Raw genomic sequence first — 12,633 nt, 5'->3', positions numbered from 1 at the left:
ATTTCACTGAAAATAGAAAATGGCCCTGTAATAATCCCACCATCTTGTGGCCATTTCTCTTGATCTCCTATTCGCAATAGATTCTGTCAGTCTTGGATCACCTCTATGTCTCGGGGTGGGACTCTGTGGAACAGTCTCAGTCAAAAGTGATGCAGATGCACAAGTCTGATAGCAGAGTGTGTAGATGTAGTAAGGCAATTGAAACCTGTGAACTATGGGCTTTGACAAAGAAGGCACCAGCTGTCAGAAAAGTTGTTCTCCGTGATAATAGTATAAAAATTTGATTTCTACAAATATTTTTGAGTTATGGGCTATGCCAGCGAAAAACACTAGGGTGTGCTGTTGTTACATTGAACAAGTTTATTTTCAGTGTTACAGTTGCCTCTTGCTTACCCTTGTGTTTTGCTCCTGGTTAATGAACATCAGTTTTGTTTTTGGAGAAATTAATTAATGAATACTATATTTTGGCAAAACTTAGTCATGTGGTATTTTCTGATGCAGCAGTTTTTAATATGGTACTGACTGTTGCATTAAAGAGCAATCACAACCCAGGTTCAGTGCATCTTGGCAAAGTGTGTGTGTGTGGATGTATTGATCTGTCACTGGGATATATACCAACTCACCTTTACCTTTTTATCTTGATTAGGGTTGAAAACAAGCAACGTGTAGCTGACCTGACATCGTTTCCCAGATTCCTTCCAGAAGTCACAATTGGAGCTCACGAGTTTGATCGAATGTGTCATGCCTACAGACAGGTAGGGAACTGGATATTAAGCCTGCAGGCTGCATTAAAAATAAGATTCCCAGTGCATGCAATGTGTCTCTTCTCTGCTTTTCTGTATTTATGCTTCCAATGGATTTTTTGGGCTGAATAGAAGTATAATTTGTGTTTGACTCAATGTTTTTTACTGTGAATCATGCTTTTTTGGCCCCATGATAGTATCAAAGGCTCCCAGATCAGGATTCGCATAGATAATTTGCAAAGTTGGTTTGTTTCTATACTGGTAATCCTAACAACTGGAGAATAGTGAGATTTTGAGGCAGCAATGGTAACCAGTTATTTTAATCAACCTGTTTGAACGTGCTGTGACACGTGCCAGCTTGGTGGGCTTGAAGCCTAGCCTTCTGGCCCACAGGTAGACCCAAAGTCCCCAGCAATGGCTGCCACGGAACTGGAATTAAATGCTAACAGCTGTGAGCTTGTTTAAATTCTCCTGACTTTTCCTGTGGGTGGATGTAGCCAAACAGAAGGTTCTTGCTGCATTAAAAAGGCTTGTGGAAAGTTTGTTTTTTTTTTACAGCTACCTCCCTTGCAGTTCAGACACTGACTGGCTGAACTTCACTCTTTTCTCCCCCCTTCCTCCAACCCTGCTCAGGTGCTATGACCCCTCCTACCCCAGGGATCCCATGAAGATTGAAGTTTTCAAGTGTGGTCACACAGGGAAAAAGGTTTTGCACAGCACTAAGAAGCATGGCTTTTTAAAAATGAATTAACAGCAAGTCAACTGTATTTAATAAAGGTGTGTTTAATATCTTAGGGAGAATTTTGTATCTTAAGTAGGGAGGGATATTTTTTAAAACCCTAGGTGACTCATTGTTAACAATTTGTACATTTCTTGAAAATGAGATGATGAAGAACTACATTAGGCATTTCCAGTGTTTTTATAAGAGCATATCACTGTCTTGTCAGTGCATCTTAAACTTCCATCACTTAATCCAGTTACTTTATTTTGGATATGATTGCCACATTCCTGTTTGGCTGCTGCTGGATTTGTGTAATGTGCTTCCCGGTTGAGAATGCCCTCCTCTTCCTTCTCAGGGCAATAATAAGGTTTTCCTTCTCTCTGTTGTTCTGTATTTGGGTCAACTACAGCTTCCAAAGCTACTTGGGAGCAGTTGAATGCATGATTATAAGACCTGTAGGAAGTTGTTGCTACCTACAAATTTTACACCCATTTCAGAAGAAGAAGCTGTTCTCAGTACAAATTGTAAAATGCTTTCTCGCATTAAAATGTACGCTGAACCTGCTGAAAGTTCATTAGCTGAAAAACCCATTTACACAAAACTGCACTAGGCTAGTGCAGTAAGCCCAAGCCGAAGATAATTTTCAGGCGAGTGAGGTTGAAAAACTTGCTTTGAGCAAATATATTTTGAGCACTGAGTCCAGCATGCATTCTGTGCATATTTCAGTTCTGGGCAGAAACCACAATGGTTTCACTTAGCCTTTCATGTTTAAACAAGGCAACTTGGCACGGCTGTTCAAAGGTTACTATTTATAGTCTGGACGGAAGCTGAGAAGTTGTTGTGAAAGAAAGAGGAAAATGTGATCCCAAGAGTCTGGTCAGTTAATAAGTCCATGGAACACCATGCCAAGAAATGCAAGCAAGATTAGAGCGTACAGACCGCTCAGCCTCTCTCTGTCTCTCCCCGCTCGACAACCGACACATTATAATTTTAACTTGATCATGGGTCTTCAAAATATTACTATTTCATCCAACCAAGTAGGCTAATGAGGCCTCAGTTGAACTTCTCATCCGAAACGGGACACCTCTGACAGTGAGCGTTCCCTCAGTACTAGAATGTCAGGTCAGATTATTTTTGCCTGCGATGGGATTTGAAGTCAGAGTGTTGTGACTCAGGTGAGAGATTTACCAACTGAATCATAGGTGACACTGCAAATTTCTGAGGTGCCCACAACATTGAGTGGGGCTGATCCCTCAACGCTCCCATTAAATAAGAAGTACCTCAAGTACACAGAGCTAGCAAGAACCCCAGATGCTGGAGTCAGAGACAACCCAGTGTGGAGCTGGAGGAACACAGCAGGCCAGGCAGCATCAGAGGAGCAGGAAAGTTGACCTTTCGGATCAGGATCCTTCTTCAGAAATGGGGAAAGTTCTTGCTATGTCTGAGTGTTCCTCCACCTCCATACAGTGTTGTCCCTGACATCAGCATCTGCTGTTCTTGCTATCGCCGAGTAATTTATACACCCCTGCGAAGGCCCTTCCAAGGATGCCCACCTGGAAGAAGTTATCCTCCTCCCTCCAGTAGGACCCCAGTGGATCTCTTCCTCCACTGTAACTCTCTGGTGATCTCCTCTGCCCTGAAACTCTTTGACCATACACTCAAGAAAACCCGGCTACAGACACCTCTCCTTTCTCATTACTTGCCTACACGTCCATCCTGGGTCGCCTCTTGTGTCACAATGACAGCACCGCAAACTGTAGGAGCAACACCTCATATTCCACCTTGGGAGTCTACAGTCCGATTGCCTAAACATAGAATTCACCAGTTTTAAAATCTCCCCACCCTAGCCTCGTCCCATGTCTAACCCTCCCTCTCACCCTCACCTCCTTGACCTGACACAACCTGTCCATCTTCTCTCCCACCTATCCGCTCCTCTCGTCTCACTGACCAATCCCCACCACTCACTACCTGCGCACTCATATCACCATCCCACATACCCTCCCCAGCCCCACCCCTCCTCTCTATTTATTTCAGAGCCCCTTTGACCTGCCCCATTTCTGAAGAAGTGTCCCGACCTGAAACGTCAACTTTCCTGCTCCTCTGATGCTGCTTGGCCTGCTGTGTTCCTCTGACTTCACACTATGTTGCCTCAGGCTAACAGCTGTGAGCTTCTTTAAATCCTCCTGACTTTTCCTGTGGGTGGATGTAGCCAAACGGAAGGTTCTTGCTGCATTAAAAAGGCTTGGAGGAAGGGTACACAAGGCAAAATGAGAAAACTTACTCATTTCACCAAAGCCTTCAAATTCATGTTGACCTCTGACCTGATCGCTTTGAACACGGAGGATGGACCTTCTTCCTTTTGGCTCCACCCCTGCCTCCCTGTCCCTAACGCCAGCCCTCTGTCATAACACACTGTGCTTTTTTTTAAAAAAAAAGCATTGGCTTGTTTCTGTTTGTCAGTAATCTTTAGTGAAAGGTGGTCGCTTAGTATCAAAACAACTTCTAATGGGCCCAGGTAATTGGACATAAATATTTAAATATGATTTTGTTTTGGGTCACACTGGAGGTTAGTGTATGTAATGCAGGGACTACTGCAATCAAGGTTTGGCCAACACACTGAAAATGAATAGTGACAGCTTTCTTTGTCATGACCATGTTTATGCCTGACAGAATACCAATGCCAAATAATAGAGGATGGGGGTGGGCTTGGGGAGTGGAAACACTCCTCTGGAATGTTTCCTGGGCTTGGTCACGTGGTGCTGCACACTCTAATGTTCTAAGGAACTGCACTTTAAGATTTTTTTTAAGGGTTAACTGGGACAGCAGAGCTAGGCTATTCCATTGGGCAGGCTAGATTGGGTGGGAGGAATGTATTCGCCGTGATGGAGGAGACACCAGCCTCTTTCTCCCCCACCCCTCCTCCCCTGCCTTGCTTTGACGTCCCTCACCCCTCCGCCCGGCTCTGGCCCCGGCCCCCTCCCCCACCTTTGCCTCAGTATCAGCTGCATGCTTAAGCACCTTTTAAAACTTCACTTTCTGGATGTGCTTATCGTCATCTTCCCTGATCTTTCTCCTTCCTTCTGACCCTTGAGACTTGTCATTCATTTCACACAAGTAAGTGTGAAGGGTGAGTAATTATATCTGTATGCAAGGTCATTATAGGATTCAATTATCTTTTTTAAACGATGTTCCACGTAGAATCATACTGGTTATATGGTAGTTAATTAAAACCAATTAACTGTGCACTCATCAACTGGAACTTGAGTGCATACTGATATCAGGCAACATGAAAAAGAGGCCAGCTTTCTTGCAACCTGTATGAAGCAATCTTACCATGTGTGTTTTGTGTCTCTTGTTTCAGCTCCCAGGTCGAAAGTATGCAGAAGGTTTCAATGCTGATGTTGGAGATAAGTGGATCTGGTTAAAGTAACTATGTGGTTTGCAGAATACCAATTAGAGATTTGAAAGGAAGTGAAAGTGAGAGAACTCTGGCATGGTAAAGTAGCAAGCTCAGCATGGCAAACCTGATTGGATTTACCCAAGGCCTGTGCAGAATTTTGAGCACCTTATGAATTGACTGTAGATATCAAATAAAACCTGACATTGAAATTACTGTGTCCTTATTGATTTAAATGAAGTGTAGTAGCGTGGGTGAACATTCCGAACATGGGGTGGTTGTTTCAGCACCTCTTTAATGTATTTACGTGAAGTGTATTAGTATTATTCTAGAATCTGATGGTGGTCTGGTAATGCCTGACATCCTGCAATCTTCCTTTACTCCCAGAGAGCGACACTATCCTTTACAAACCTGTCCTTGGTGGGTGTTCACGCAGTTGTGTTATTTAGCACAGTTCAGTGTGTGGGAGGAAAAAATAAATGCCCCCCACCCCGTATCCTCTGTCTTCAAGCTTTCTGCCTCCTTAATATCACCTATTTTAATTTCTGGCTCAGGAAATCTGTTTTTTGTTACATCCAGACTGACTTCAATCATGTCCCTAAGAATGCGGAGTCTAGGTTTTTAATCTCCTCCCACAGATAATGCTCAGACTTTGGAAAGGGTGCAGGAGAGGACAACAGGATTTAATGCTGCTATAAAGCATCTCCTTACATCCCTACGATAGGCTCTTAGAGCTAGGAGCTACTCTTTTGAGAAGCAGAATCTTGAGAATGATTGCAAGACATGAATATGGTGTGAACGTGGCCATCTTTCTTGTTTTGGTCAGTTATTCAATGTGTGAAGTGTGTGTATAGTACTTACAGAAATATGTTTTGCTCAGAGGGTAGGTCCTAATGGTGGATAGCCATGATGGTAACATGGGTGAAGGGTGACCATGGGGTACTGTTCTGTTGATTGGCTGTGTTGGTTCTAAACATAACTTTCTCTCATCTGTCTCCCAATTTTCTTTTCTAGACCCCACGTCAAACCTCTGAATCAGCCTGATTTAGAATTGCAAAGTAATGCTTTTAAAATGTCAAGATCTTGAGGCAAGTTAGTTTGCAAAGATTTCAAATAAAAACAAAACACAGGAAATACTGAGCAGGTCTGGCATCATCTGTGGACAGAGAAACAGTCACTGTTACACATTGAACTGAAAGGTCCTTAAGCTGAAGTGATGAATCTGTTTCTGTCTCTGATGTTGCCAGACCTGAATATGCTCAACATTTTTGGTTTGTAGCTGCTGACCATATGAAACATGATGTTTGGATTTTGTATTCATGAAATGTTTAGGAATTTTCTTCTGTTTTGAATGAAAGAGAATCCAAAGGTTGGATTATTGAGGTAATAGTTTGCAAGGAGACAGTGAGCCTGTGAGTTGTTTTTGAGGAGGTGCTGAACATTGTGGTTGTAAATGCTATTACTGTCCTTTAAGCAAGAAAACCATCCTTACCTGGTCTAGCCTACAGGTGAGTCCAGACCCACAGCCATGTGGTTGACTCAGAACTGCCCTCTGAGCAATAAATGCTGCCTGGTCAGCAACACCCTTGTCCCACTAATGATTTTTTTTAAAAAATGGGCAGCACAGTGGCTCAGGGGTTAGCACTGGTGCATCACAGCACAGGGACCTGGGTTCAATTCCTCGGCATGAGTGTGCAAACTCCACGGACGTTCTCCCTGTGTCTGCACAGGTTTCTTCCCACAGTCTAAGGATGTGCAAGTTGAGTGGATTGCCCATAGTGTCCAGGCTAGATGGGCTAGCCTTGGGGAAATACAGGATTACAGGGATAGGGTAGGGGGGCGTGGATCTAGGTGGGATGCTGTTCAGAGGGTTGGTGTGGACTTGATGGGCTGTATGGCCTGCTTCCAAGCTGCAGAGTCTCTGTGATTCTATGAAATGATGAGGTTGTGTGGAATACTTGACAAGTTGCAGACTCCACACTCATTTTAAAATTACAGACAGCCTGGGAGCACGAGTGGTGTTGAGCGTTTGTTCATTGACACCACCGTGAATGTAAGATATGGACGTATAGACAGCATTTTCCCCTTTGTGCTGCCTCTGAAGCAGGTCTTCACTGGCTCACAATTCTGCTGTTACCGATGATATTTCTCATCATTAAACCCATCCTAATGAGGAGAGACCCTGTCTGAGCTAGCATGCATTTTTTGTAATAAAGTGGATTTATTCCTCTTTCAACAATTAATCGCCTTCTCAGAATTAACATGCAGTTTGAGTTATTTGAGTACAAATAATACAAGAAAAGAACGAGCTGGTCTTCTTTATTTCTATCCAGGCAGCATTGTATTGTCGAGAGGGTTCGCCAAAGGGCTGCCTCTTATTTTTGATGTGCAGCTGCATGCTTCAGAAGCCTTGATAAGTAGCAGAGCCCTCCCCCAGGGTCTGTTGTAACTTGCTGAGGGACCTGACTACCTCCATCCCTGCTGGGAAACTCCTAATTACAGGTTGCACCAAGGATTACTTTTTATAACTCCCTCAGGACAGGCCCAGTGAGCAGGTCACTGGAAAACTATTAATGACGGAAGACACTGAGTGTAATGGCCAATAAACGTGACAGGTGGCATGCCTCTTTGGCCCTGCAGAGCTGCTGTGAGGCCACAGCCCTTGGTGAATATCATCTGGAAGATCATAGCTGAGTTATTACATTAAGGCATGCTGTAAGTTTGACCCAAGTTGGTATCACTTTTTACAAGCTCTCTTTGCCAGAACCACCACAACAATCTTAACGCTTGCACGTTACCCACTGAAATTGGGAGCGACAGCATTCAGTCTGCCCTTGTTCTGGGAACGTTATTCTGAAAGTATAATATCACAGCACTGTGTTTTTACTATGCTGGAGAAAACACCTCTATAAAATGAACAGGCAGTTACATAAATGGCTTACCAATAAATCCTGGCTCAGAATCAGGGCCACAGTGTGACTTGCTACTGGAGCCAAGTTAAAGAAGTGTTGGTTTAAATATCAAGCAAAGTGAATTAATGTGTTTCTCGCAAATTGGAGTTTCTAGCATCCGTCAACCGTGTAAAATCTTTGCACTGAACACCTTGGGTTATTTTCAGGATAGCTTCCCTCAGTTTATTAATGTCACAGCTTTTTTGCTTGTGACCCATCGTTAAAATCTCACCCTTTAGACTTGCTGCACAAAAGAGGCCAACTATGCCTTTGTGCAGGGTTGAATTGAATAGAGCTGGTTTTACAGTGTTCGAACAGCACCCTCGCAGAACACGAGTTTTACATAAACCCCAGATGGTGTTATTTAAATTATATCATTGCCTTTTAGATCCACAGTATCATTCTTTAAGTTTTCAAAAAAGAATCGCTGAAATGTGCATAAAAGCCGCCTGTAGGTGGTGCAGAAAGCAGGCATTTGCAACAAGAAAGTCATTGATTGCTGCTTTCCATTACATACAATCTCAAAGGTGGCTGTGCCGGAACTGTGTTCAGAAATGTTCTTCAGATTTTAGATTTTTTTATCTATAAATAGCTGATGTACAAAATGGTCAAACCCAACAGTCCTGGATTCTTTCAAATTTCCAACAATTAAATATTGGGAAGGCTGAAACCGTCAGTCCCCACTCCAAAGATTATTTCCAAGACTCTGGCAACAGTGTTGAGATTAGACCAGACTGTTGGTGCTCCTATTTGACCCCAAACCCATGTTCGCACCTTCACCAACAACTCCCTACTTTGCTCCTGCCCCAGCTCATCTCCTGAATCCATCCCTCATCATGTTAACATTAATTCCAGACTCGACTTTTCCAACATACCGCTGACTGCTCTCCCCATATTCTGCCCTCTGTGCAGCTGGGGTCATTCTGTACACTTCCGCTGTCTCTCAACTTGCATCAAGTTTTTCACCTGCCCTGAACATACTCGCCTACATTGGCTCATGGTCAAGTAGCACCTTTATTTTAAAATTCCACTCCTTTTTTTCAAATCCTTTGCTACCTTCAAGCCCTTCCTATCTGTAATATAGAACTGCCAACTCCTCGATGGTGGTGGAGTAGGACTCCTGACCTGGAGATCATTCGCTCCATACATTTTCATTTTTTGTTTAACCTGTCTCCTTTTGCATTTTGTTTTTAACCTCTTGGCTTCAGGCTATGTCTAGGGTGAAAGTCACCTCGAGGTGAGGCCCAGTGCAGTCTGGGTGCGAAGGACCGTCGTTCTGAACTCTTACTTCTCTATTTTTACAACCTGTTGCCAGACTTTTCCTTATTTTTCTACTGTTTTTATTTCCCTAAGAATTCGTACTTGAGCATCTGTACCGAGGTACCTGAAATTGCTTCCTAAGTGGCAACTTGTAAGTTTTTTAGTGTATTCGTGAGCACTTGTGGCGATGAAGCTAATTCTAATTCTAAAATTGTCCAACATCAAAAACACTCTTGAGTTCTCTGCATTTATCTGTGGCTGCCTTGACCAGCCCCAATTTCAATCACTACGGAATTGGAAGCTGTGCCTTCAGTTACCTCAGCCCTAACCCCTGTAATTTCCTCACTAAACTTGGCCATCTCTCTTTCTTTCCCTACTTTAGGATGGTGCTTAAAACTGACCTGTTTAATCAAGTTTCTGGATATCTTATTATCTCTGTAGCTTGCTGTCATATTTTATATTGCTCTTCTAAAGCTTCTTAGGTAATTTGATATATTCAAGATGATTCATAAATGCAAATCTTTGATGACGATAAGGTGTTGCACTGTATGTGCTCCACTTTCCTCTTCTACAGTGTGTTCCTTTTAGAGCTGAAGGTCGCACATAACAGGCAGCAGTGAGTGGAGGAAGGTAAACTGGATGTTTGGTAAATTGGAGCAGCTGTGGGTCCCAGAGGTGTGAGTGGAGACAGTTTACTCTGCTGCAAGTTAAACAATCCGCAATGCACGGCACATTTAACTTATTCCCCAGCTGCAGCTTCTATGTTTAAAACAAAACACTTGTGAAAATATATGGATGGGTAGAGAGTCTAGCTCTGTGCCATGTGCTGTTGTGTGCTATGTGGACAAGGACTGTTGCCAAGTGAACCATGTGGAATGCAGAAACTGAACTGCACCAACCATTATAAATACTGGGGCTACAGTCGCAGGGCAGAGGTTAGAAATTCTGAAACAATGACTCACCCTTGACTCTCAAAAGCCTGTCCACCATCTACAAGGCACAAATCAGGACTGTGATGGAATACTCCCCACTTGCCTGGATGGGTGCAAGTCCAGCAACACTCAAGAATCGTGACAGTATCCAGCACAAGCAGCCTGCTCGATTTACACCCCATCCACACTCTTCAACATTCACACCCTCAGATTCAGATGGCAATAGTGGGTACCATCTACAAGATGCACTTGCCAAGTCTTCTGTCCAAACCCATGCCCTCCATCAGCCGACTAAGGGCAGCAGATAGTTCCACCTGCAAGTACCTTTCCAAACCACACATCATCCTGACTTTCAAACATATCACTGTTCCTTTGCTCTCAATGGGTCAAAATCCTGGCGCTCTATTCCCAACAGCTCTGTGGATGTATGTAAACCCCTTGGTCGACTGCGGTTTAGGCAGGTGTCTCACCAACATCTTCAGGTCAGCTGGGGTCAGACAACAAATGGAGGCAGGAATACTCATAGCTCATGCAGGTGTAAATATAACAAAAGCAAGCAAGAAACACCAACATGAGCAGAGGAGGTGGAGACAACAGAGCAAATAACTTGGATTAGATAGACAGAGATCATTGAGTTCTTCACGTTTAATACTAATTCTGAGTGTTCTGTTGATGGTTCTTTTCTTGTGTTTAGTGTGCAAGATTTTACTGTATGTGAATCCTCACACACTACAAACCAGTCTGACTATATGTATTTGATATCTACATAACTGCAGTGAGCACAGAGTTTGGATAGAAACTGTTATCACCATCTTACTGAATACATCATCTGCAATCAAATAACTCTCTTTGACTTCGGCAGCAGTAGGATAAATGCGGACTGGGCTTGGGTTTTAGAAATTTTTTTAGCATTTAGTTAAGATAAGCAGTAAATGGAACACAGCTAATTCTGCCCAGGCTATCCAAACTAACAATCTTAACTCTGAATATATATGAACTCTAAAATATGACAATAGCTTTGGTAGGGATTTGCTGCTAAAGCTGTTGACTGTATGTCTCAGTTCAGTATTGGCTTTAATACAAAAACATAATGTTGCTGAACTAAAAAGAAAGGATGCTGGAGGCACTCAGCTGGTCAGAGAGCATCTAGTGCAGTGAGAAACAGAGTTAACCTTCCAAGTCCACGTTCCCACTTCAGAACATGCCATTCAACTTTGTATTTGTATTTTGGAGTCTTGTGTAGGATTCTCATATTTATACATTACTTAACGCTTATTGCAACTCAGGTTAAATCCTTTAGTTGTAAAGATGTAAGAATATACTGTGTCCTATGAGTGCCCACCTCTAATATTTCCAGCACGATCCATGACCGAGTAAGCTGTGCTGTTAATCAGGGCTCAGCTGAAACTGCTCTTGTACCTCTGGACCACAAAGATTTACATTCAAATCCCGCAGCAGGGGAAACAAGGAAATGAAATTTAATGCAGAACTGAGTGTGTGCTTCTTGTTGTAGCTTCTGTCTCTCAAATGAGATGTTGAACCAAGTCCTGTGTATCTGTCTGCTCAGTGGATGTACCTGATCCCATGGTGCAGCTTTGAAGAAGAATGGGAGAGTTCTCCTTCCTGGGTGTCTTGGGCCAATGTTTATATCTGAACGATCATCACAAAGTCAGATTATCTGATCGCTACGTTCTTTATGACAAACCTCCATCTTTTGAATGGCAGGCTTTGAACAACCGTGGTGAGACTGGTGAGTGCTGACTAGATTCAAGGCAGGCTGGAGTCCCTGCACAGTGAGTCACTACTGGCCTCACTGTGAACTCCTTAGGTACTTCAGTCATCTAGACAAGTGGAGAGCAAAGTTCCTACAACACAAGACGTTCTACACCAGGGTAAATCAGCCTTCTTTCTGTGATGTTTTTCTTTGCCTGCACTGACACCAATTGGAGGTAGTTCCCACTCTGTAGGCTTTTTGTTCTTGTTGTAATTTTCAGCCTAAACTTTTTACAGCCAGCAAGACAGGACACACGTCATCTCATCAATGTGAATTAGTAAGAGCCAGTCCCTCGTAGATTTGGCCCTCCAATTGAGATGGTGTTATTGCAAAGCTGCCCTGTTAAATTTTGCAGCTATCTGTTGCCTTTATTAAATGGGATTGTGAAGATGAAAAGCACTCTGAGGTCATGAGAGGTGCTATAGGAATGTAATTTCTCCCTTCAGAGCCCTGAAAAGCTCACTCATTCAAATCACAAAACAAATTGAGTCACTGGAAGTGGGAAGCAAGCGTCTCGCAGCAGGGCTCCTTTTAAACAAGATTTTGAAACTCTGGTCCCCTGCTGACTGCATTGTGTTGTGTGAAGTGATAATTATATATTAAAAGAAAAGCAAATACTCATCTTCCCTGTGCATCTCTGGGGTGATTCACTCACAGTGGGTAAGGAGATTATTACTCCCGATAATCGCCAAAAAATATAATCCATTCAGCAGTTTGTGAGCACTTGATTTTCCTTTCCTCTCGCACATAATCAAATACAAACATCTACCTGAATTATACTGCAATTGTTTTATACATTGACGTAAGTGATACAGACATCGCTCTCTGTAAAAATCAAATCTACTCCTATGCCCA

At 43.0% G+C, this 12,633-nt stretch overlaps 1 protein-coding gene across 1 annotated transcript in view; it reads left to right on the top strand.

Moving 5' to 3' along the window:
• ndufa10 (NADH:ubiquinone oxidoreductase subunit A10) overlaps nt 1-5,073 on the top strand; it is a 53,896-nt gene extending 48,823 nt beyond the window's left edge. Inside the window, exons 9-10 of the mRNA XM_048535309.2 lie at nt 647-755; nt 4,826-5,073. Of these exons, the coding sequence (XP_048391266.1) occupies nt 647-755; nt 4,826-4,894 (178 nt within the window). The 3' untranslated portion in view covers nt 4,895-5,073. The remainder of the gene's footprint in view (nt 1-646; nt 756-4,825) is intronic.
• The last annotated feature ends 7,560 nt before the right edge of the window (nt 5,074-12,633 follow it).

The sequence above is a fragment of the Stegostoma tigrinum genome, chromosome 7 (assembly GCF_030684315.1).
Source record: "Stegostoma tigrinum isolate sSteTig4 chromosome 7, sSteTig4.hap1, whole genome shotgun sequence".
In the NCBI taxonomy this organism is placed as follows: Eukaryota; Metazoa; Chordata; class Chondrichthyes; order Orectolobiformes; family Stegostomatidae; genus Stegostoma; species Stegostoma tigrinum.
Note: the sequence above shows the minus strand (reverse complement) of the source record. Positions and strands in the feature narration are given on the sequence as shown.